Source organism: Stomoxys calcitrans, chromosome 2 (assembly GCF_963082655.1).
Source record: "Stomoxys calcitrans chromosome 2, idStoCalc2.1, whole genome shotgun sequence".
In the NCBI taxonomy this organism is placed as follows: domain Eukaryota; kingdom Metazoa; phylum Arthropoda; class Insecta; order Diptera; family Muscidae; genus Stomoxys; species Stomoxys calcitrans.
In genome coordinates this window covers 96,082,543-96,107,084 of record NC_081553.1, presented here as the reverse complement: position 1 = coordinate 96,107,084, position 24,542 = coordinate 96,082,543, and the positions used below count along the sequence as shown (strand labels likewise).

At 39.8% G+C, this 24,542-nt stretch overlaps 1 protein-coding gene across 4 annotated transcripts; it reads left to right on the top strand.

Moving 5' to 3' along the window:
• Window positions 1-1,354: 1,354 nt before the first annotated feature.
• Window positions 1,355-22,622, top strand: LOC106095793 (transmembrane protein 245). 4 transcript variants are annotated; one of them, XM_013263155.2, is made up of 9 exons: window positions 1,355-1,907; window positions 6,201-6,834; window positions 8,902-9,516; window positions 9,586-10,123; window positions 14,902-15,104; window positions 15,167-15,576; window positions 15,637-15,789; window positions 20,738-20,767; window positions 21,220-22,622. In XM_013263155.2, the coding sequence occupies exons 2-9, from the start codon at window positions 6,316-6,318 to the stop codon at window positions 21,257-21,259; spliced, it is 2,508 nt and encodes an 835-aa protein (XP_013118609.1). In that variant the 5' UTR covers window positions 1,355-1,907; window positions 6,201-6,315; the 3' UTR covers window positions 21,260-22,622. The 4 variants fall into 4 exon arrangements, with proteins under 4 accessions (XP_013118609.1, XP_013118610.1, XP_013118611.1 ...); XM_013263156.2 differs by lacking the exon at window positions 20,738-20,767; XM_013263157.2 differs by lacking the exon at window positions 21,220-22,622 and having other exon boundaries at window positions 14,926-15,104; window positions 20,738-21,212.
• The last annotated feature ends 1,920 nt before the right edge of the window (window positions 22,623-24,542 follow it).

Sequence of the window (24,542 nt, the reverse complement as noted above, 5' to 3'; positions counted from 1 at the left end):
TTTGCATTTTCTTTGTTGTTATTTTCTTTATTGCATATTCACTGCTCATGCGGTTGTTGTGCAAAAGAGGCCATTCGACTTTTAATCTCGATTTGAAAAAGAAATAAATTCGAAAAAATAATAAAGCTAAGCCTCACTCTAACAGGTAAAAACAAGTAAAAGCGGTCGGGCCGAATCTTATATACCCCCCACCATGGATCGCATTTGTCGACTTCTTTTCCGGTATCTCTTTTTAGACAAACAAAGGATAAAAGAAGAGAATTGCAATTAAATGAAGTTATAGACCGGTTTGAAAAATATTTGGCACAGTTGTTGGATGTCAGTCAAATCGGATAAGAATTGCGTTCTCTAGTGACTCAAGAAGTCAAGATCCAAGATCGGTTTATATGACAGCTATATCTAAATATGGATCAATGTGGCCCATTTACAATCGCAACCGACCTACACTTACATTAGAAGTATTTGTGGAAAATTACAAGCGGCTAGCTTTACTCCTTCGAAAGTTAGCGTGTTTTCGACAGACAGACGGACGGACATGGCTATATCGACTTAAAATGTCATGACGATCAAGAATTTATATACTTTATTGGGTATCAGACGAATATTTCGAGGAGCTACAAACAGAACGACGAAATTAGTATACCCCCATCCTTTGGTGGAGGGTACAAAAACACATTAGGCAAACAAATTTTTAATTTTTTTTATTAATGACGTTGATAATCGAATTTTAAACTTTTTTAAGTCCCTATTTAATCGCTCATGGGTATATATCGCAAAGTGGCACGTTTTCTCCAGTACCGAGACACTAAAAATTATATCGCCTGAGATTGCTTTCAACTTCCTTGAGTGCAGATTTAGTTACTCGCACGATGGAAACTGTTTGCAAAGTCTTTCTCGCATATTTCCTGCTCATGTACACACACACACATTTCTTTCTTTTCACCATATGGTTTTTATGTTGTTGTATTGTACAAATGAGACAACATTAAATAATACGCATACGTGCATCGATCTACCCAAGATATATTCATTTACAGGTAGTGGCAGTTGCCCAACAACAAAATCTGTTTTTCGTTGTTTTTTTGTGTGTCAGGTTGTTAACTATAATACACACAACCAAAACTGGTTAACAGTTAATGCACTTCGCGAGAAATAATTGTACTCAGCTGTTTCAGGTACACTACCTGGTAATTTTGTCATGGATCTACTTTGCTCTAGAACAGGTTTCCAGTCAGCTGTTAACAATCCATTCACACACGGCGTCGGCAAAATACCATTGGCTTTTGTGTCTAAAAAAAGCCGAATTCCTTCTACCTCTTGTTTATTCATTCATTTGCCTTTACACCGTTATTCTATACAATATATTGTAGTAATTATTTCAACTGGAATGAACATTGGAGTGTTAGAAGTTGGTAAAAGAAACCTCTTCAAATATGGTATAAATTAGTGAAATCCTATATTCGCAACTGATGAATCTCAACAAAGATATCTGAAAAAAAAAAAACAAAATAAAGAACGCAACAATATTGCTAAAGTAGTGGCCATAGATGAAAGTGTTGTGTCTCAAACCAACTGGAGGAGACGTCATTCAATGACGTCATTTATATTCATTCCAAAATACCGAAAGAAAAGTAAAGCAGTATCTAAATATAAAAATATTGTGTGGTGAAACAAATCATCACTTCGAGAGCTGAAAGAACCGAGATATCTCCATTCTGCATTCTTGTGTTGTTGCTGCTTACAGTGTTCTGAAGATTTTGCATTTGAAAACAAAAATAGTGTTAGACATTGGACATTGATAAAAAATATTGCTCTAAATGATAAACGCGGCTGTTAAAGTGTAATCAAAGGTGTTGGTGTTGTTATGCGTCCCTCCATGTATTCTCTGTGTGAACTGTAATTTGAAGGTGAGTGTATTTATAATGTTTAAGAAAATATTGCCGTTTTATAAATAGGGTGTGGCTGGTTAACTTTCGATCGATTTTTTTGAATAACTAGCCTTGTAATGGTGCATTATTTTCTTCGCAAACGGTAGGTGAATCCTCAAAGTGACGTTGACATTAGATATTTTTTTGCTTGCGTAGACACATGCTTAATTTCATTAACTTTGTTATATTCTAGTAACTGGTTTTTTTCATCTTAGCGTTTGTTATTGCTTTGGGCCGGCCCATAGTACTACAGAGAATACTGATGTCCAACATTATTAGGGCAATATACTTGAGAACAAAAAAAAAAAACAGTTGAACCAAAAGATCTGAGCTCGGCTAGTGGAACAAAAAAATTAAAATTTAAGTATCCGATAAAAGCGGTGAAGGGGATGCCTCTGAATCAATTTTGCCGTATTCTGTTGTCACTTAATATTCAGTGATAGTCTCAGTGCACAATTAGAATCACGTATGATCATCATGAGCATCATACATGCTAGTACGTTGAGTTCCGATCTGTGTGGTATTCACTGATAAGGTTAAAGGGCACGCGCCTGGCATCCGAAGTTGCTAATCGATTCGCTCGGATACCTCTGGTACATTATTTTCGTCCTAAAAAGAAATGGAACAGGTGAGATGAGCGAGACGAAAGCTTTTAGAAAGAGATAAGGGTAGACTTAAAAGCCGGCGTAGTTAACGAAAGAAGCCTCACCGACTAGAGGGCCGCCCCGTCAGTCATCCAAGACCCTTAAGTCCAGTCTCGGGGGTCGGAGGACTTTAGATAGCTCAGAAAAGAGAAAATGTGCTTACCCATAATCCTGCGCTTTCTCCCCGTCGTCGTGAGGAATTGGCACAGCAAATGCTCGGCCGTCTCCAACTTCTTATTCTTACAGACTCCTTCAGGACTACCACCAACAATCCAAAGTCGAACTTCTCCAGCTCGAGAACACTCCACGTCTTCTTTCGGGAAAAACTCGGCCACAGTGCCAGCTCGTGGCGAGTCAGCGCATTTGTCATTGTAGAAATCCACCATCCCAAACAGCCAACACAGAAGGGGTTCAACACCGGCGCCGCACTTGCAATTTCCCAAACCTGGCCAGCTCTTCAGCAGCTTGGTTCCCTCCACCGTTTGATGACCCGAAACCCACCATAATCAGACAACAAGCCCTAATTCCTAGGATTTCAACAAAACCCCCTGCCTCTGTGCCCCAATCCCGCTTGAACATATCTGGCCCCTGGAAGACAACCTCCAGGTCGCCATCGAAGAAAGATTCTCCCGGCATATAGTCCGTTGCGACGTCAGTCTAAGGGGGAGCCTTCAATGCCGCGCACTCAACGTATAAGTGCCAAGCTTTCAGATCAAGTATCGCATTCAGTGCTGCTCTTGGAGAACTCTTCCAGATCCCCGATATCAGCACCGCCGCAATATTATGTACCTTCCATACCTTTTCATCATAATGCGCAGAACCACCTTCTCGGATGGGCCGAACCGCAGTATGGTACATCTAGTGAACCGTGCTTGGCCTAAAGCCCCAACTCCTGCGACATGAGTTTCTTTTACAGTTCAATATCTGATCAAGAATAACGATCTCCGAGTGAGCAGCAGCTCCACTCTAGTCCCCTCCTTCTCCTCCTCCCGAACAACACCAGCTCCGTCTTCCTGGAGTTTATGTCCAGCCCATTGGTTCTCGCCCATCTCGACAGCTTTCTCAACGAGCCCTGAATGATAACCTTGACGGTAGAGGGAATCGCCAATCAAAATTACGACGTCATTAGCATGGGCAAACACTTTCAATCTCTCCTCCTCGAAGGACCTGAGAATCTCATTGATAACCAGTATCCACAAGAGGAACGATGAGAGCTTACCATGGCTCCTTGCAACGCCTTCCTCGCCAACTCAAGATCCCTTTTACCATCAAACACAGTGCTAAAGTTTAGAAGCTTTAAGTACATAGAAAAGCTTGGCATAGCATATTTGTCAGAATTATGTTCATCACCTCTGATCTATTTATAATTTGAAAAGTAGGTATGTCGCAAATATATAGGATAAAATCTTTAATCGACTCACCTCTTTTTTTTAATATCCGAACTCCTTCATTGTGAGTGGTGCTCGTTCGCATCGCAAGCAAATATGACCGACTCCTTCCTGGCACGGAATAGCTGTGAGCACCACACAGGCTGAAACATTGAGATTCGATCTGTGTGGTGTTCAGTGCTGTCAAGAAGAGCTTAGCTGTGAGCTACTGGGCACACCTACTTGTTGCAGTGTACAGTACACTACTACAACAACAACGCAATCCCATGGCAGCCGGTTGCACGTACCGGATTGACCCGATGGAGTCCTTCATCGGCAAGGGCTGCCGCCTCAGTGTACAATTTACTGCTACAACAACAACAATCTTAACCTTACTCTGCTCTCTGGTTCGTCCACAGGGATTTAGGTTTGAAAGGAGGGGGTTTACCTGGTCCCAGATCACAATCGGGTCACACATCTGCGCTTCGCCATCAAACCTTGCTCTGTAGGAGTTGAAGCGGCTGCATCTGCCAAATCGTAATTGAGCAAAAACTACTCTGGTTTGCCGGGGGAGGTCAATATTTCTGGTGCAGTGGGAGGCGATCGTTCTCCAAGGACCATATTCGCCGAAAGCTTTTCACCGCATCTGCTACCGTGTCTGCATGAATGTTGTATAGACCCGCCGCTTAATCTTGTAGCGGTGAACCTCTCGCTCTAAATCATGTAGATGCACCTTATGACTTCTAGGCGGAGGATACCTATACACAAAATGATGATTTGGATGATCCCTGCGATAACAGCCCATAAGGTATTGCTAAGACAGCACGTAGTTATGTCTTCGCACGGGTAGGTTCTTTGTCTCCATCAGAGAACTGAAGGACAGCCTTTCGCAGTTGGAAGAGCGGCATTCCGACAGATCCGAATATTATTCCACTGCGTGTAACATAGCTGACGTGACCACACTAGCGATGCATGACTTACCACAAACCGGTCAATTTCTTTGTATGTGGTCAACAAGGTTTCTTTGTCAGCACCTAAAGGGCTGCCGGTAAGTGACTGGAGAACCATGTTTCAACTTTTGACTTTATTGCAAATTGCTATGCATGTGGGGAGAATGTGTAAGATTTTGGGACATTTGGTGGTCGTCATTCTCTAACCCTCAGGTTGCGTTCCGAATCCTCATCTATAGATCAATGGCGACCACAGTTTGCGGATAGTGGAATGCACCATACGGAGTAGCTGTATCTGTAGACGCAGACAATCAGCGGTATCAAGTGGAGAGTCGCAGTACGTATGATGCTCGATATGACAAGGGGAGTTATTGGCACCTTTAAATAACCAATGGCCTTAAAGTTCTCGCGACGATCGGTCCTATCGGAGGGAACGAGCGTGCCTATCGTCAACAACAGAATCATAGTCTCTCTAGATTGTGACTCCGCCTTCCAGGCGTCTCAGAAGACTAAATTCCCGTGCTTCCTACCGGTTCCGATGTCGACCTGTCTGATAATGCAATCTAGGTTAGGTTAAAGCATCATCCATGAGTGCTATCCAATTCAAGTTTATGCTCAATAATATGGGACCTTTTTTTATAGCCGAGTCCGAACGGTGTGCTGGCTTGCGAAACCCCTTTGGGGAAAAGTTTTTATATGGCATAGTACCTCACAAATGTCGTCAGCATTAGGAAGGGATAACCATCGCTAAAAAAATTCTAACGTTTTCGCCCGGATTTGCACCCAGGCTTTAAGCGTCATAGTCTCTCCGGGAAAACGACTTGAAATTAAGCAATGAAGAAGGATATCTTTGTTATATAGTCCTTCACGCTGCCTATACACCCATTTCGCCGTAAACTCAGTTCCCAAAATTGGAGGAGCGCTCTCTCGCATTCAAAAAACCAAATGCAATGGAAATCGGAAAGAATTTGACTCAGGGAACTTCGCGCTCGTTTTTATTAGTCAGCCCTAAGCTTCTGAATCATTCTACCAGATTACCTATCTACAAAGCCTGATGCCAGGGTAGATACCAATAGGTGAGGATCGATCGAATCGCTGCAGATTGCTCTTGACGCTTCCATCGATATATCTTTTTTAGACTAGTACCGGCGGCCACACCCCGCTTAGAAAAGCGTAGCTGCCTTTAGCAGAAAAATTTATCAATGAGTGCTATCCGATTTAATTTTAAGATAATGGAGACTTTTTCACCCTACAGGGACAGCGAAAGAATCTTCAAATATATTAATTATTATTTTCTCTCTTTTTTTTCAGACGTTCATCCAAAACTCCGTCTGAAGCTCTTGTTGCAAGATATACTCAAATCAAGTTGTGATAAGTGGAGTGGTGCAGAAAATTAAATTAAAACCAAAACTACAGTAGTCCAAAAATGCATCGTTCCGATTCCATTAGAAGGGATCGTTCCTTCGATAGTGTACTTAATCGATTAATGCGTATTCGTTCGCAAAATCATGAAAGTTTTAAGGCGGCAATGTATAACTTCCTTATAGCTGCTGGTATAGCTGCATTTGTGGCAGTATGTTTCATACTGGGACCATTTGTGCGGCCTTTGCTATGGGCGTTTCTAATGGGTGCCGTCCTATTTCCGTTTAAACGTAAATTGGCTCAGCTACTGAATAGATGGTTTGAAAAACTCGAAGAACGTGACTCCAATGTTTTTGTATCACTTTGTTTGGCACCCTTGGAAGCCACCGAGAGTTGCGGCAGTTATTTGGTGGATTGGCTTAAAGAACACTGGCAAGTGATAACAGCTGGAGTGGGCATAGCCACGTGTATAAAACTTTTGGTTTTATATGCACCCAAAGGATTCTTGTGTGCTGTATGGCGTTTGGTGATATTTTCACATTCGATTTTTGTTACCTTGATTGGATTTATGAACATATATTTGGTAAGTTGGCAACAAGAAAAAAAGCATCACCAAAGGAATGGGCATAGTAAAAATACTGTGCATATTCCCTTAGGCAACAAAAATAAGGATTTTTTCATATCAATGAGAGCTGCCCAATTCAAGCTTGGGATGGTTAGGGTCCTTTACTTTTAGTCAAGACCAAAGAGCTACCCTCATTGTATAAAGAAATGAGGTGTAGCTCTGCTGTTATCGAAGTTGGCTGCCATGAGGACATCCCAGTAGATACTGCTTGGACATAAAAAAATAGTGTCTTCGCACTGGAAGGCTATCCAGATGGTTACTGTAGACAGAGAGCTTTTCGTATAGCTGCCATCTGGCCAATCTAGATCTTATTACACTGCGTGTCACTAAAGTAGCAAATCCACACTGGGGGTGCACCCCCACACTGGGGGTGCATAGTTTACCGACCGGGCAATTTTCTTATACAAAGTTCCTGAGAAACTCCTACGGCTCGAAATGAAGTTTGAATCCGAGGATAGTCCACTGGCTCTAAAGGATCGGGATTAGACCAATACTGCGATAGAGAAAAAGTGCAATGTAAGGACAATATAACAGGTTCCAATTCTATGGCTGCCGATTGTACGTACCGGTTTGACCCGATGGAACCATTCATCGGCAAGGGTTGCCTTATCAGTGTACAACACACTGCTACACCAACAACAACAACATGTTCAAAGAATATGTTGTCTTGGCATAGGCGGAGCGATGAGAAACATCCCCACTAGGGCACTGGAGACTATTCTAGATATCCGACTCATGTCTATGAGATTAAGTGCGAGGCAGCCACTGCGGCTATAAGACTTTATGTGACGGGAGTATGGATTGATGATAAGAGAAGCTCATACCATCGCGGTATAATCGAGGCGACTATAGTAAACCTGAAAGGAATTTGGGGTCTTCTCGGAGTTGGGCGGCCCACCCGAAAATTAGCGCCAAAATTGTATGTCAGATTTGTATTTTACTTCTGATTAGAGTCCCATTTTATCCCGAGCGCTTCATGCCCAGGTCAGATTACCATTCCGTTCGTTAGTGCGGTTCCCCTGAGACTTGACGATAAATTTGGATGTCCGAATTGTATTCTACCCTCAAGTATCTTTGTATGTCCGTTTTGGAGTGTTTTAGGGTCGGGCGATCCTCTAGATAAGTTTTCCGCTTAGGGACTTTTTAGAGTTGGGGCGGTCTTCCTGAGCCTTGGCAGCAAATTTGGATAGTCGACTTGTATTCCACTCTCAAGTATCTTTCATTTGGATCCTACATAATGTCGATCGCCCTTCATGCCCGTTTTGGAGGGGTTTAGGGTCGAGCGACACCCCCGCCCCTACTTGGGCGGGGGTGTGTCCCTTATTGTCCCGATTAGTCTTCTTTTATGTTTGGTTGTTTTTTTTTGGGTCAAAGGGAGGGCCCATAGTGGAGGGTGTTTAAGATGATAAATTTACCGATCGGCTTAGAATCACTACCTGATTCGATTTACCTATGTATGTCTGTCTGTCCTTGTATTCTTGTAATCGAGGTACAGGTCGCATTTGTGGTGTTCGATTTTCTTTTTTGGTCCAAGGACGAACGCTTTTGAAAAAAATCGGTCCAGATTTAGATATAGCTCCCATATATATCTTTCATCCGATGTATACCTTTTAAAGATGTATTTAGAAGCCACAATTTTGGTCCGATCTTTACCAAATTTGGCACGAAGTGCTTTTTGTGACGTCCCAATATGTGTGAAAAATTTCATCAGAATCGGATCAGATTTATATATAGCTCCCATATATTGTATATCTTTCATCCGAGATGGTCTTTCAAGGCTGCAGAAGCCATAATTTTCGTACCATCGTAAGAAAATCGTACGAGGTTTTATTCGATATTTCAATAGGTATGCAAAATTAAAGTCTGACTAAATTTAGATATGAGTGCTTTAGATTAAAAGTATTACGTAGACACGGTGGTGTAGGGTATTATATAGTCGGCTCCGCCCGATTTTTGCCTTTCCTTACAGTTTTTTTTTTATTACAACATACCTTCATAATAATCTTGACCTCTCTTCTCTTCCAGTTGGTAGCCATAATTGCCATATACTTAACCTCCGTCACCTTCTTCTGGAAGCCATCGAATAGCAATACCTTCGTTATAGCTGGTCAATCATTATGGATAGCCATTGTCAGCTATGGTTGTAGCTTTTTGGGCGCGCTACAAGTACCTGCATTTTTACTTGTTATGCTTTATGTGGGAGCCTCCATTATATATCATTTGCAAAATACCGAAGATTCCAGCACGTTAGTGGAGAAATTAAGGAAACTCTTGGATAAGAGTGATTTTGAAAAATCCATCAATGCTTTAAAATGCCTTAGCAAAAAACAACAAAGTCTGCATTCAGACATCGAAGACGTTTCGTTCAGTGAAACTATGGATTCCATGGAAACCTTGGAGGCATACGATGAGCATGCCGAAGCCAAAGAAACCGATGAAGAGTCTGAGCCACATCCTAGCGGCACATATTTTAAATTTCTATTCTATGCTTGCGTGGCCACATTTTTATATCGCAATGTGTGGATGTTCATATTGGCATTCATACCGATTTTAATGCATGTTTTGTATTGGCTAGGAGAATACTCAGGTTTTATACAGTTTGTTTCGGCCAAGATCAATGACATCTATAACAATATTAAGGTGAATATTGCCAAACTTAGAAATTCGGACTTTTTTGATCTTTGTCTTTTTTGGTGTTTTCTTCTTCAGTCTTGGGCCATTGAACATCATTCGGCTGTTTTACCCTTGTGCTTGCCCGGTATCTTGGAGTTGAATTACAAAATCAATGGCATCATACGCAATGGCTTAAAGTCTTCTGTGGATTTAGTCACCTCCATTTTAATGATTATCCTTATGATACTGCTGATTGTCTTCCTTGGGGTATTCTTTTGTGTGAATATCTATTCGGAAACCATTGAGGTGGCCTATTTGGGCAAAGATTTAATTAACAAAACCATTACCGATCGTCCCGAGCTTATCGATATTCTACCTGCCAATATACAATCCACCTTGGACGATGCTTTGGATAATGCCCATCACTATGGAAGGCGTAAAATTGAAACCTATATTGATGATTGGCTAGCCGATGCAGATGCTGTACATGCCACCAAATTGAAAGAGCAAATATTGGATGTTTGGGATCGTTTGATTCAGTATTGGATAGATTTTAACAAATCCGATTCATATGGGCCGCGTGTACCCACCGAGGCCTTGAAAACTACTTTTGGCGAAATCGTCGATAATCCTGGTAAGTCGAGTTCAAATTTTTTTCTAAACTTGAAAATATTTTGGGGGCTTTGGTTTTTCTGTTGTCTTTTGAGTTTGTTTTTATTTGTTCTATACCCCACAAACATACAAGAAGAACACATTGCAAATACCACACCACTAATTCATTATGAATACTAAATCGATACTTAAACAAAAGGTCTTCATATAGATTAATTTATGTTATATTTGTCATTATTCATTTCCACATAAAAAAAACGGTTCCAACATCATATATACAAATCATTTTTAAAGACATTAAGCAAAAAATCTTAAGCATTAAAGATTCATGTAGTGGGCATACATATACATGATATATTCTTGGCCATCAATAGTTTGGAATTTTAATTTTGTAAATATTTTTTTTTTCATATATTTCTTTTTTATTATAATTATTTTTTTTCTTTTTAACATATTTTTTTTTAAACATTTTGATTTGCTTGTAATTTTTAAACATTTTTGATGGTTTTCAATTATTTAGATTTGAAATTTTGTGCTAGGGACAAGGCAATCCGTATTAAACTATTTGCGGAGACCGTGAGCTTGGTCAAACCCAACTATTTTTAATTTAAATCTTGTCGCACTCTAAACACTAGTAGAGGAAGTTGCAATCAACAATAATTCCTCTGGAATCAAACGAGTCTTAAGCTTCAGTTCGGAAACAATGAGTGATATCCCTGCGTATAAAAGTTTGTCATGGCTGAAAGATACAGTTGGTATGCAGGGTATTGTTTGTACCCTAACCCGGAAAGGCAAGTTATGCTGCACCAAAAACCCTTCTTGAGAAGTTTGTCATGGTTGAAAGCCTGCCATATGTTAGGTTGGGTTGAAAAGAGGGTGCGTATATTAATCCGCCATAAACATCTAAGGAGGACAATCTTTGCATCCCAACCCACCAAACCAAGTTATGCTGCTCCATAACACTAGGTAGGGGCCAAAAGGCAAAGCAGTTATCACATTCGTTATTTACGAAAAATTTTTGGAAAATGTCTACAAGAAATGATGGGTCTAAAATCAAAATCCGAGTTTCCGGTTTTTAAGGATAAGTATTTGTTTTTGGTATCATATTAACCAAATTTTTGAGTTTTTACGTTGACAACCAAAAGCTCAATATTAATTTAAGACCCATGATCTCAGATCTTTTGCAAAATACGATTTTGACAAACCCCAAAAATTGTCACATCCTATTATACACCTATAAGCCTTACACAATTTATACTCAAGGACAAGATAAATAACTGGGCATTGTTCAGATACAATCAGCGTGTCTATATCAAAGAGCGGTAACCGCCTTGGATAAGATTGTACTAAGAATAGAAGTATCCTTCGATGCCAAGATGTTGACGTTGGCGTTTATCATTGATGTTGAAGGTGATTATTCAACGAGATAGATCTGTACCAGAGGGGAAGGGGTATGGAGACTGGAGGCCGCCTTGGCGTAGAGGATAGCATGTCCGCCTATGACGCCGAACGCCTGTGTTCAAATACCCGCGTGAAAATCAGAAAAATTTTCGGCGGTAGTTTTCCTCTAACTTATGCTGGCTACATTTGTAAGGACTTGACACTTAAAAGGGGGGCCCCTTATCATAGAGCTTAAACATTAATCGGACTGCACTTATTGATATGAGAGAAGTATCCCTTGTTCCTTAATGGAAAGTTCAAGGGAAATTTAGTATTCCGTAGCGCAGAGGTTAGCATGTCCGCCTATGACGCTGAACGCCTGGGTTCGAATCCTGACAGGAACATCAGAAAATTTTTCAGCGGTGGTTATCCCCTCCTAATGTTAGCAGCATTTATAAGGTACTTTGCCATGAAAAAACTTCTCCCCAAAGAGGTGTCGCCCTGCGGCACGCCATTCGGACTCGGCAATAAAGAGGAGGTCCCTTATCATTGAGATTAAAATTGAATCGCACAGCACTCATTGATTTGTGAGAAGTTTGAAGAGGTAGATAAATTGTGGGTCTTATGATATAAGAATAAGGCATGAAAAGTCACAGCGCAGGCCGCAGGCAAAATGGGCATTTTATCGCCACTCCTACGAGAGATTACTTCACCCACTAAAATTGTTTAAACTCAAGTGGAATGTTATTATAATTCTAGATCAGTTCTGCAGAAAAGCCGAGAGGGTCTCGTAAATATATGGCATATGACAAACGGTTTTATGTACCGAATTGATCCGATGCAGTCCTTATCAGTCAGGCGGTGCTGCTTTGCCCTTTTTTGTTTTGAGAGTGGCACATTCCGGATTGCCTGCTCTGTTTGCCGATACTGATCCATTATAAAATTGAAAACAATTCGGGTCCTGGATCTGTTTTGTTTGCCAGAACCGCGTTTGTTGTTTTTGTTGTTGTTGTAGCAACATTTGCATGCGGAGGTGGGGATCCTCGTCAAGCTCGTTCCGGTCTATACGACCGATCGCCGCGGGAACATGTTGTTGTTGTTGTAGCCACATTTTCATGTGGAGGTGGCGATCCTCGCTCCTGTATACATCGTCGTTCATTGACAATCTAGATATATCCGTCTGTATGTTTGCTGGAATCACTATTCAGCCTTAAGTTCAAAGATGACCTATATATTGATATAGCACTGATATCCCCATAAGAAGTCTTGAATTCATTAAAGTCGAGTTTTTGCCGCGATTTCAAGGAGCAAGCGTGCTGAGTTTGGATAATGCTATCCCCGATTTAAGGAGTTGAGCCCATAAATACGCTTTACTATCCATTTTCGACATTTCAGTGAGTTACATGGACCCCTCAACATCTGAGTATGGATCTGGTTATATTTGTAAGTAGCTGCGATATTGCCATATTTTCCGACTGAAGTAATGCAAACAAGCAAAAGCGTGCTAAGTTCGGTCGGGCCGAACCTTGGGAACCCACCACCATGGATTCTGCTAAACATTTATGCAAAATAAACGTAGTTGAAGGGCATAATTTTATTCTACATACCAAACTTCTGTTAAACCAGCAAAAATTAAAGCTTCAAGGAACCGAACAAGGATGATCGAGAGACCGGTTTACATGGTAGCTATATCAGGTTATAGACTGCCGTACTTGGCACAGTTGTTGGAAGTCACGACATGCAAATCGGACAAAAACTGGGGTTTGTCAGGGCTCAAAAAGTCAAATCGGGAGATCGGTTTATATGGGAACTATATCAGGTTACAGACCGCTTTGGACCGTACTTGGCACAGTTGTTGGAATTCATAATAAAACACCACATGCAAAATTTCAGCCAAATCGGACAAAAATTGCGGCTTGTAAGGACTCAAGAAGTCAAATCGGCAGATCGGTTTATATGGGAGCTATATCAGGGTATAGACCGTACTTACTATATGCAAAATTTCATCTAAATGGGAGAAAAATTGTGGCTTATAGGGGCTCAAGGAGTCAAATCGCGAGATCGGATTACATTGGAGCTATATCAGGTAATAGAACGATTTGAACCGTACTTAGCAGAGTTGTTGGAAGTTATAACAGAACATTATGTGCAAAATAGCATCCAAATCGCACAAAAATTGCGGTGTGTAAGGGCTCAAGAAGTCGAATCGAGAGATCGGTTTATATGGGAGCTATATCAACTTATAGACCGATTTAGACCGTACTTGGGACAGTTGTTGGAAGTCGGTAAGAATTTAGCCAAATCGGACAAAAATTGGGGCTTCCAGGGGCTCAAGAAGTCAAATCGGGAGATCGCCCGGGAGATATAGCCCATTTTCAATCCCCAACGACCTACATCAATACTCAGTGTCTGTACAAAATTTCAACCTTTACGCGTTCGACCGCTATCTTGATTTAAACAGACAGACGGACGGACATGGGTAGATCGACTCAGAATATCAAGACGATCAAGAATATATACGGGGTCTTAGAAAAATATTTCGAGGTGTTACAAATGGAATGACTAAATTCGTATACGCCCATCCTATGGTGGTGGGTATAAAAAGTCGCATTTCTTACCTAGTATTTATGAAATTTGGAAGAAATTTCTCAACACTCATACCAGTTCCAATCAATTTCAATCTTAATTTAAATTTTCAATCCCTTGTTGATCCAATGAAGTCCTTCATCGGTAAGGCATTTTATGGAAATACCTACCAAAACTTGAGGTCGGGCTACCACCCTACAAAGAGAATAAAAACCTACCCCTTTTTGTAGGAACCTACCAAAAACGGCAAGACTCATTAGGAGTTGATTTTATGTTTTATTTTTTCTTTATTGCTTTTTGATTTTTATTTGCTTTAATAATTTGGGGATTATTTGTATGCGGCAAAGATCATTTTTCATTTGTCTTCATTCGACTTTTTGTTTTATTAATTTTCATAAAAAGCACGTTTTTATTAAAATTTCATTGGTCACGAAAAAAAGTGAATTAAAAAAAAAATCAACAGGAAAAAGTGAAAAATGTCTTTATTTCGTTTGGTTTACTTCAATTTGAACAAAGTGAAACATACTAGAATGGTGATATTCAAGTGAGTTAAGTAAACATGTTACCCTAGTGACAACCCAATATCTACATAACATCCAATTATACTATCCGTCCTGAAAGATACCAAAAATGAAAGTTTTGAATTTAGAGCATGTTCCACGATGTGTCTCTTCAGTTAAAGGGTGAAAAGAAAACTTTCAGTTGGTATCGATCGTTTATTATGTTTTTGAACAAAGTCCCGTGTATAAAATTGTAAAAAAAAATTGTATAAAATTGTCTTCTTAACCCTGCATGTCATCATTTCTAACAAAAAGCAATGTGTTTTTAATAAAGGCCATTTTAAAGAGCTAGTTTTAGTGGCGAAACAGGGCATCATTGGCTGGGCCAAAAGCAACACACAAACCATAATGGAAGTGGCCGAATCGTTGTGGCACATCATACGCACCAATCTGTCAATGATTATGACATTTACGGGAGAGATACTATCGCTGGTGTTATCGGGAGGACAAGCGTGTGTGGAATTCATTTTGGATATGGTGAGTTCAATGTCTTTACCAATGAAACGTTTCCATTGACATTTTTCCGTTTCTTCCCTAAGATTGTTTTCTTTACCGCGCTGTTCTATTTACTATCCAGCAGTCAAACGAAATATGCTCCTCTACAAATCACTCAGTATATAGGCGTTTCTTCTTCCGGCTCCAAAATAGCAGATGCCTTGGAAAATTCCATTTCCGGCGTACTAATCTCCATGTTCAAGTGTTCATTATTCACTGGTCTCTTCACTTGGCTAGTACATACAGTGTTTGGGGCACGCATTGTGTTTCTTCCCTCAGCTTTGGCCGCCATCTTGTCAGCAGCTCCGTTTTTGGGTTCCTACTGGTGTTCGCTACCAGCTTTGCTTGAACTATGGCTAGCCCAAGATCGTCTGTATGCTGGTATTATTCTGTTTCTGTTGCAGTTCTTTGTGCCACCCTATTTCGAGGCTGCCATATATGCTGAGATGAAGGGGTGAGTGTGGCCAGATGCCTTAAAGCGTTTTGGTTTCCTTAACATTTTTCTGTTTTTTAGTGGTGGTCATCCCTATTTGACTGGCTTGGCCATAGCCGGTGGCATGTATTGGATCGGTTGGCAAGGTGCTATTTTTGGACCTCTGATGTTGTGTTTCTTCATTGGTATATTTGAGGTGGCTGCCGTAGCAATGCGCTCAAATGCAGACGCCAGGTTGGTAATCAATTTAAATGCTAGTTCATTGTGAGTTTAAAGGTTTTATATGATCCATGTGTTTGGTGTGTGAGGTGAGTCTCAAAAGTCGTTGGAAAATTTTTTGAAAAATATCAAAAGTTATCAAATCAGAAAAGTTTGCAAATTTATGAATGAATTTTGCAACACTCACAAAATAAAAATGTTGTTTGAAAAATTACTCATAAACATTTTACGTACAAACATTTTACTTACTCATTTCGCATAAAAAATTTCGCGTGAAGAAATTTCGGGTGAAAAAAAACTTTTCTGGGGGTGCTAAGCCCATTCCTCAAAGGCCTTTCTACGCCTATGGCTGCAGACTGTAGGGTTCTCTGTTTCTATTACAAATAGAAAAACAAAAAACTTTATCGTGGTAATGACATTATATCTTAGCCATTCCAGCACTAACTTAATGGCAAGGACCCACGACCCCAAGGCCCACTTGGTCGTTTAGTTTGGAACTATCCGTATAGAAGTCTATGTGACTTCTGTAATCGGGGATATCGTAGTTCCAATCAGGAATAGTACAATGGTACAGTAATTTGTATCAAAAAGCGGCTCAGATAGGGTGTAATCCACACTGCCTGGAACATCGAATATTGTATCAAGGATAACACAGTGCCCGTAGCCGCCACATGACCGATGAGAAAGGTCCCTTAAACTCACGGCAGTGGTCGTTGCAATTTGGGTAGCCACAATATCCAGAGGTATGAGATGTAACATTAAATTCAGTGCATCAGTGCGGCCTCGATGCACAAACAAGCCATCCTATACATCCGATTAAGTATTGAGCAGTAGGTGGACTTTTGAAGCGCCATCCACCAGACTACAACACTATACATACTTATAGGTCTGACAACTGCAGTATATACCCAATGCATGACAAGCGGTCTAAACCCCCAAGTTTTGCCAATGGCTCTCTTACAGGTGTATAGGGCAAGAGTGGCCTTTCTTGCCCTTTCCAAAATGTTGGAGGTATTTTGCACTTTCTGTAAATGGAACATTCTCTCCACCCAAAGAGACAGGTTCCACTGTAGGCAACTTGTATCTCCTGCTGAAAAGAACTACTTCTGTCTTGCACGGATTTATACCTAGATCATCTGGAGAGATTTGGTTATGAAAAAATATGAGAGAAGAATTTTGGTTATAAAAAAACTCGTTTAAAATATTTAAAAAATTCCTTTAAAAAATTTCGTATGGAGAATTGTTTTTTAAAAAACAATTCAGTTGAAAAAATCCCCATGAAAAATGTTTTTTTTTTCGAAAATTTCGTCGAAATTTATTTTTTTAAACGGCGAACATACACGGCGTCTTTGAGTTCGACTATGTTTTGTTATGACTCCCAACAACTGGGCAAAGTATGGTCTAAATCCAACCCATCTCACAGTTTGACATCTTGAGCCTCTTATATATGATCCGGACTGCGTATTTTAAAAAGTGTCATATGCGATTCTTGGTTACTTGTTTCAAATTTCACAGTAACTCACAAATGTTAGTTCTGATGTTTTTGCCAGGATACGAACCTAGGACATTGCTAACCTCTGCGCTTATATGGCCACCAGCTATGTTCAGTAGTTCGACAAAAGACACGCATGCAAGACTGACGTTCGGTTCGCTTGCACAGGATGAGCCCTTCCTGGCTGAATAGACCACCTTCTCAATTTCCGGAATACCATCGTATCCAGGAATCCAAGTTAAAGCTATAACATGAGCCCGGAATTGTGGTTCAGTGATTCCAAATACTCCGCCACGCACCTTAACCTCACTGTCCTCAATTCCTAGGCCTTAAGCGTCCCCATATTGTCCACATTAATCATGAGTTTCAAAGACGGTAAATTCCTTCAAAGGATTTTATTTGCGGCTACTTTGATGGCAAGAACTCTGCCTAAAAGGTCTTATATTCGTCCGGTAATGTCACTGACATAGAGATGTCAAGAGTCTTGTAGTGGACCTCCCAATAGGGATCCCAAGATTCGGCCCGGCCGATAACTGGCTTTCTTCCCGGCACGGGATAACTATGAACACCACACAGCTCCGATCTGTCATATCTGTCCACCACACTGTCATATGTTGTTATTACGAGAAGCTCAGCCGAGAGCTATCGGGCGCGTCCACAGGTTGCAGATTGTGGGATACGGAGTAGCTGCAACTGCAATCACAGATAATCGGCGTTATCGAGTGGATAGTCTCATTAAGTCCTGTACTGTGTTTGGCAATTGGTCCCGAAAGTTGATATGCATTTCATGCTTTACTACCAAATACCTTTCATGGTCGGTAAATACAATCGGCCCAAACACTATTGGCGGTTTTTAGGGAGGAGCGGCCTCTAAACAACCCACCTCAAATATAGATATAAAATTTTGACTTTTAGGGTACTATAAAAGTGCAAACGAAATTTCGCAAGAACCTCAAATACTTTTGTGTCATTCTTATACTCTCATGGTCGGTATATATGTCCCGCTTGGAGGTGGGGATATATATTCTTGATCGTCTCGACAGTCTGAGTCTATCTAGCCATGTCCGTCCGACTGTTGAAATCACGATAGCGGTCGAAGGGGTAAAGCTAGCCGCTTGAAATTTTGCACATATAGTTACTATTGATGTAGGTCGTTGGGGATTGAAAATGGGTCATATCGGTTCAGATTTGGATATAGCTACCATATTAACCGATCTCCCGATTTTACTCCTTGAGCCCCTGGAAGCCTCAATTTTCATCCGAGTTGGCAGAAAATTTGATTGTAGTGTCCTGTTATGACTTCCAATGACTGTGCCGGTACGGTCCAAATCGGTCTATAACCTGATATAGCTCCTATATAAACCGATCTCCTGATTTGATTTTGAGCACCTGAAAGCTTCAATTTTCATCTGATTTGGGTGAAATTTTGCGTGTAGTGTTCTGTTATGACGTCCAACAACTGTGCCAGGTACGGTCCAAATTGGTCTATTACCTGATATAGCTATCATATAAACCGATCTCACGATTTGACTTCTTCAGATCTTACAAGCCGCAATTTTTGTCCTATTTGACTGAAATTTTTCATGTGGTGTTCGGTCCGGTCTCTCGATCATCCTTGTTCGGTTCCTAGAAGCTTAAATTTTTGCTGGTTTGACAGATGTTTGGTATGTAGAATTGAAAAGAATCCATGGTGGCGGGTTCCCAAGATTCGGCCCCGTCGAACTTAGCCGGTTTTTACTTGTTTTAATCTTTTTTAGAAGCAATTCCATCGTCGATAAAAGGACAACGCAACAGGTTAGAAAAGCCATATATATTTAATGAAAAACCGATATTAAAAATGAAGATATAATTTTTAGTTTTAAATTATTTTTTTATACCCTCCACCATGGGATGGGTTGGAGGGTATAATACCCCATAAAATATATATATATATATATATCCTTGATCGTCATGATATTTTAAGTCGATCTAGCCATGTCCGTCCGTCTTTCTGTCGAAAGCACGCTAACTTTTGAAGGAGTAAAGCTATGCGCTTGAAATTTTTCACAAATCCATTTTATTAGTGTAGGTCGGTTGGGATTGTAAATGGGCCATGTTTTGATATAGCTGCCATATAAACCGATCTGAGATCTTGACTTCTTGAGCCACTAGAGGACGCAATTCTTATCCGATTTGGCTGAAATTTGGCATGAGATGTTTTGTTATCCAACAACTGTACCAATTATGGTTTAAATCGGTTCATAACCTGATATAGCTGCCATATAAACCGATCTTGGATTTTGACTTCTTGACCCTATAGAGGGCGTAATTCCTATCCGATTTAGCTGAAATTTTGCATGAGGTGTTTTGTTTCGACTTCCAACAATTGTGTCAAATATGGTTCAAATCGGTCCACAACCTGATATAGTTGCCATATAAACCGATCTCTCTATTTTATTTCTTGAGCCGCTAAAAGGCCCAATTCTTATTCGATTTGGCTGAAATTTTACACATAGACTTCTACTGTGGTCTCCAACACTCAATTCAATTAGCATAGCAATTCTTTTCTATTATCCTTTGTTTGTCTAAAAAGAGATACCGGGAAAGAACTCGACAAATGAGATCAATGGTGTAGGGTATATAAGATTCGGCCCTGCCGAACTTAGCATGCTTTTACTTGTTTTCGTTTTCAATTAATGCTGAATGGTTTTACTTTTTTATGTAATGAATTACTTTATTTTTACTTAACTTTTATTTTAACCTAAATTTTATTTATTGTTTATTTTTTATGTATGAAACAAAAATTCTAAAATGATATAAACAATTATTAAAAAATTTTCCAAACAGGTCTTAACGGGGGAAATGAGTGGTTTTTCAAACCGTTGAGGTGGGTGGGTTTTTTGAACTGGAAAAATTACAGATTTTTCAAACCGGTGAAATTGCTGATATTTTAAACCAGTGAAATGGCTAGTATTTTAAACCGATGTAATGACCGGTTCAAAATAATTGGTCCCTAGGTATGACATGCCCATATAAAACTCACCGGTTATATGGATAGTCAGGCGACCGGTCACAGAAAATCGTTGAAATCACCAGTTTGAGACAGGTTCATGCAGGGATATAAACAAACTATTACAAATTAATTTTTAAATATAAAACAAAAATTGATATGACATGCCCATATAAAAATAACCGGTAATATGGATAGTCAGGGGACCGGTCACTGGCCACTGGTCACCGGTGAAATCACCAGTTTGGAACTGGTTTCTGCTGGGATATAAAAAAAACAAACTAATACAAATTGATTTTTATATATATATAAAATTGTGCTTGCTATAAATTTAAGCATATTAAATCAAGCACATGGAACAACCAAACCTTTAAACTCTCTTTTAGCCCTGCGAACACATTTACCAATAGATTCTGAAACATTAAAGTCGTTAACCCCCTACGTGCATTCAACTCATTCTAAAAACTTGAAACTCTTTACAGACGTAGCTCTGATGAAGATACTCGTACCACGTGAGTTTGCTTCCATTGAGATGTTGGCATCTTAAAAAACCATACATTAAAGTAGAGCATAAACACACTCACACATTTGCCCAAAAGCAGACACTGAAAAAAAAAAACGAAACCGCTATATCTAAGTAAAACTTTTTTAATGAACTAAAAACAAAATATGATGATAACAAGAAAGTATTTCAACATAAAGTTTAGTGATTGGCCATGCAAGAGTACAGATTGACTCTGTACTAAAAATTAATACACAGACTAACAACAACAACAAAAGTATTCTAACATTCCCTGCCTTCCATTTTTCGTTTAACGTTGCACTAATATTTCAGAGCAGTATCATTATTTATGCGTTTTTTGACATACATAGGTATTTGATTTTTTTTCTTTTGGCTTATAATTTTCGTTTGTGTTTTTCTTTTTTTTTGTTAGTTTTCTGAGTGTATTTTGTTTTCTTTCAGTGCACGTCGACATTCCCTTAATGATTACTACTTTTACTAAACTCTCCCTCGAAAGAAAACAAAAAAAAAATATGGAAATATCCTATCCAAAAAAAGAAGAAGAAATACTTCCACATTTTACACAAAAATGCCTTCTTTTTATAACAAAATTAAAAAAAAAACAACTTTACTACTGCAACTACCACTACTACAACTACTACTCACTATATACAAACGAACGAATTTGTTTAAAAATTATTTTTTCATATATTTATTTTTTTTAATACTCGAATAAACTTTTAAAAAACTAAAATTTTTTTTAGAAGTTATAAAAATGCTCCCACTTAAGTGATTATGAGATAAAATCCAATATAGTATAAACATTTTTTTATACACGAGATTTATGTAAAATATAACATTTTTATAATTTTTTATATTCCTTTCAATATGAATGTCCTCTTAATTAAAGTTATGATAGCAACTTCTACGAAAATGCTAATTCAAATTAACAATTTCGTGGTTTAAGAACTTGTACAAAAGAATTTAAATAAAATAACCATTTAAGTGATTGACTTTGAAATTTCCATTTTTCTATCTATAAAGATCTCATTGAACTCATTAAAAACTTTTTCCAATCCGTCCAAAACTAGGTCTCTAAAAGTAATGAAACTTGTGACCTGAAAATTTCAGTATCTAGTTGGCACGTCTCTTCTTTGTCTAAATAATTTAGACATGAAAAGCTTTTTCGGTATTATTTTGTGTAGTAAAGTACCAATTTTCTTAGTGTTGTAGTGGGTGAAGATATTATGTCTGCAAATTAAAATCTCAAAAGAGAAAGAGACGAAATATTTTGACAGATATTTATATTACTAGCCGAACCGGGCCCGGTCCGCTGCGGCTTCTCTTACTCTCCAAGATATTCTTAGGGTAGGGGCACTTCGCCATGAATGTGGATATAGAATTCGTCCGCCTATGACTCTGAACGCCTGCATTCGAATCCTGGCGAAAACATCGTACAAAATTTAAATCGGTGGTTATCACCTCTAAATTCTGACAACATTTGCGAGGTACCATGCCATGCCTGGTCACATAAAAATCTCTCCAAAGAGGTTTCGCATTGCGGTACGCCGTTATCATTGAGTTTAATCTTGAATCGGAAAGCACTCATTGATGTGTGAGAAGTTTGCCCCTGCTCGGTTCCTGGGCAATTTTTTACTCTTCTCCCAAATGCTTTTCTTTTGAGTCCTATATTACAGTATTGGTAAATATTTCCGGTTTAGGATGTATTTCGGGGGTGGTGTGGCCATCCAGACACTTGGCCCTTAAAGTCAATGTATGATTCGTTCTCTACTTTCATGTACATTTTATGTGAGCCCCATACTGGCGTGATTGGTAACTAAATTCTGTTTGAGGGTGGGGTTGACCCCAAGTTTTTTGTCCCTAAAGGGATGGGGTGGTTATCCCCTTTTAATGCTGGCAACATTTTCGATGCCATGTAAAAAATTCTCCTCAAAAAAAGGTGTGCCACTGCGGCACGCCGTTCTGACATGGCTATAAAAAAAGGTCCCTTATCAATCAGCTTAAACTTAAATCGGAAAGCACTCATTGATGTGTGAGAAGTTTGCCCTTGCTTGGTTTCGGAGCAAATTTTTAATCTACCCCAAATGCATTTCTTTTGAGTTCTATGGTACCCTATTGGTAAACATTTCCTGTTTTGGGGCCCACCCTCAACCACTACTTGGCCCTTAAAGTAAATATAAGCTTCTTGTTCTACATTGAAATATATTTTATGTGAGCCCCATATTGGCATGATTGGTAACTAAGTTCCGCTTGAGAGTGGGGGGGGGGGGGGGGTGAACCCCAGAGCCTTGATCTGGGGATCCGAGATCTGGTGTCTTTGAAGTGCTTTTTTGGGAAGGGATGGCACCTCAGACATTTCAACTCAAATATGGATATCAAACTCGTGCTCCACTCCCAAATCGCTTTTATTTGAGTCCCATATTGTCAGGGTCGGTAAATATAAACCGTTTGGAGGGTGTTTTGAAGATGGGGCGGCCACCGGCATTTTGCCCTGAAAATAGATATCGAATTCGTTCTTTACTCCCACATACCGTTGATTTGAGCTCCATATTGCCAGAGTCCTAAATAAAGTTCAGTTTAGGGTGTGCTTTAAGGCAAACACTTAACTCCAAAGTTGGATATCAAATTCTTTTTCTACTCTCGAAATAACTTTTAATTGAGTCCCATATTGCCAAAATGGATCAATTAATCTAATTGACATATTCTATTCCACCTAGATTTGAACGCAAATGTTAATGTCATTTCGTAATGCTCCCAAATATCTTTAATTTCAATCCTATAAAGCCATGGTCGGCTGATATGCCCATATGGGGGTATTTGAAGGTGGGTCGACCTCCTGTTACTTGGACCTAATTTTTTATTTGATCTATTTTCATTTGAGTCCCATATTGGTAGGGACGTCGAATATATCTGTTTAGAGAAGTTTTTGGGTTGGGCGACTCGCTGGGTACTTCGACTCAAAATTTAATACGATATTCGTTTTCTAGTCTCCAATACCTTTGATTTGATACCCATATTGTGCCTATCACTCCACTTTTGTTTTAGGTGGCGTTTTTGGGGTAAGGGGGATCCGATATCCAAAAATGCCAGATACGTAATCTACTCCCGAATACCTTTCATTTGGTATCCATATTGTTTCGTCTTCTCACGATCTGGATCCCCCATAGAATTTTCGCAGTCTTACCGACCGTTTCGCTGTTTCACAGGGTTGCATGCGCATTCATCGCGTATGCCCTTAACTCGGACTGCGTCGACCCGAAAGGCTTCGGGTTAACCAAGTTTATTGACGGTAGTCCTCCGACCTTCACCGCCAAATCGTCTGCCCTTTCATGCCTCCTTACTCCGTTATGGTCTGGCACTCAAACGATGCGGATTTTGCCATCCTCAAAGAAGGCGATAATCTCCTTACCTTACCATTCTGGTTGTTATTGCCCTTAAGGCAATTTTACTGTCCGTGGAGATGTTCACACTCGAGACGTCATCGTGTAAGCACCACACCACCTCACGCATTCCGTGACCGCCCGGATCTCCGCCTTTCAGGACCGTATTATGGTCAGACAGTCTAAAACAGACCTCAGTCGCAGGGTTCTCATTATAGACCCCCAGGTCCACTCTGTTCTCTAGCTTAGATCCACCCGTGTTACATGATCTTCCAGATGGCAATACTAGGGTTCCGTCTATCCAAGAGTGTGCCGCTGGCAGCAGTGTTTCGCACTCGACCTCAAGGTTCATATTTTCATTTAATTTTATTTTCTTTTATTTAA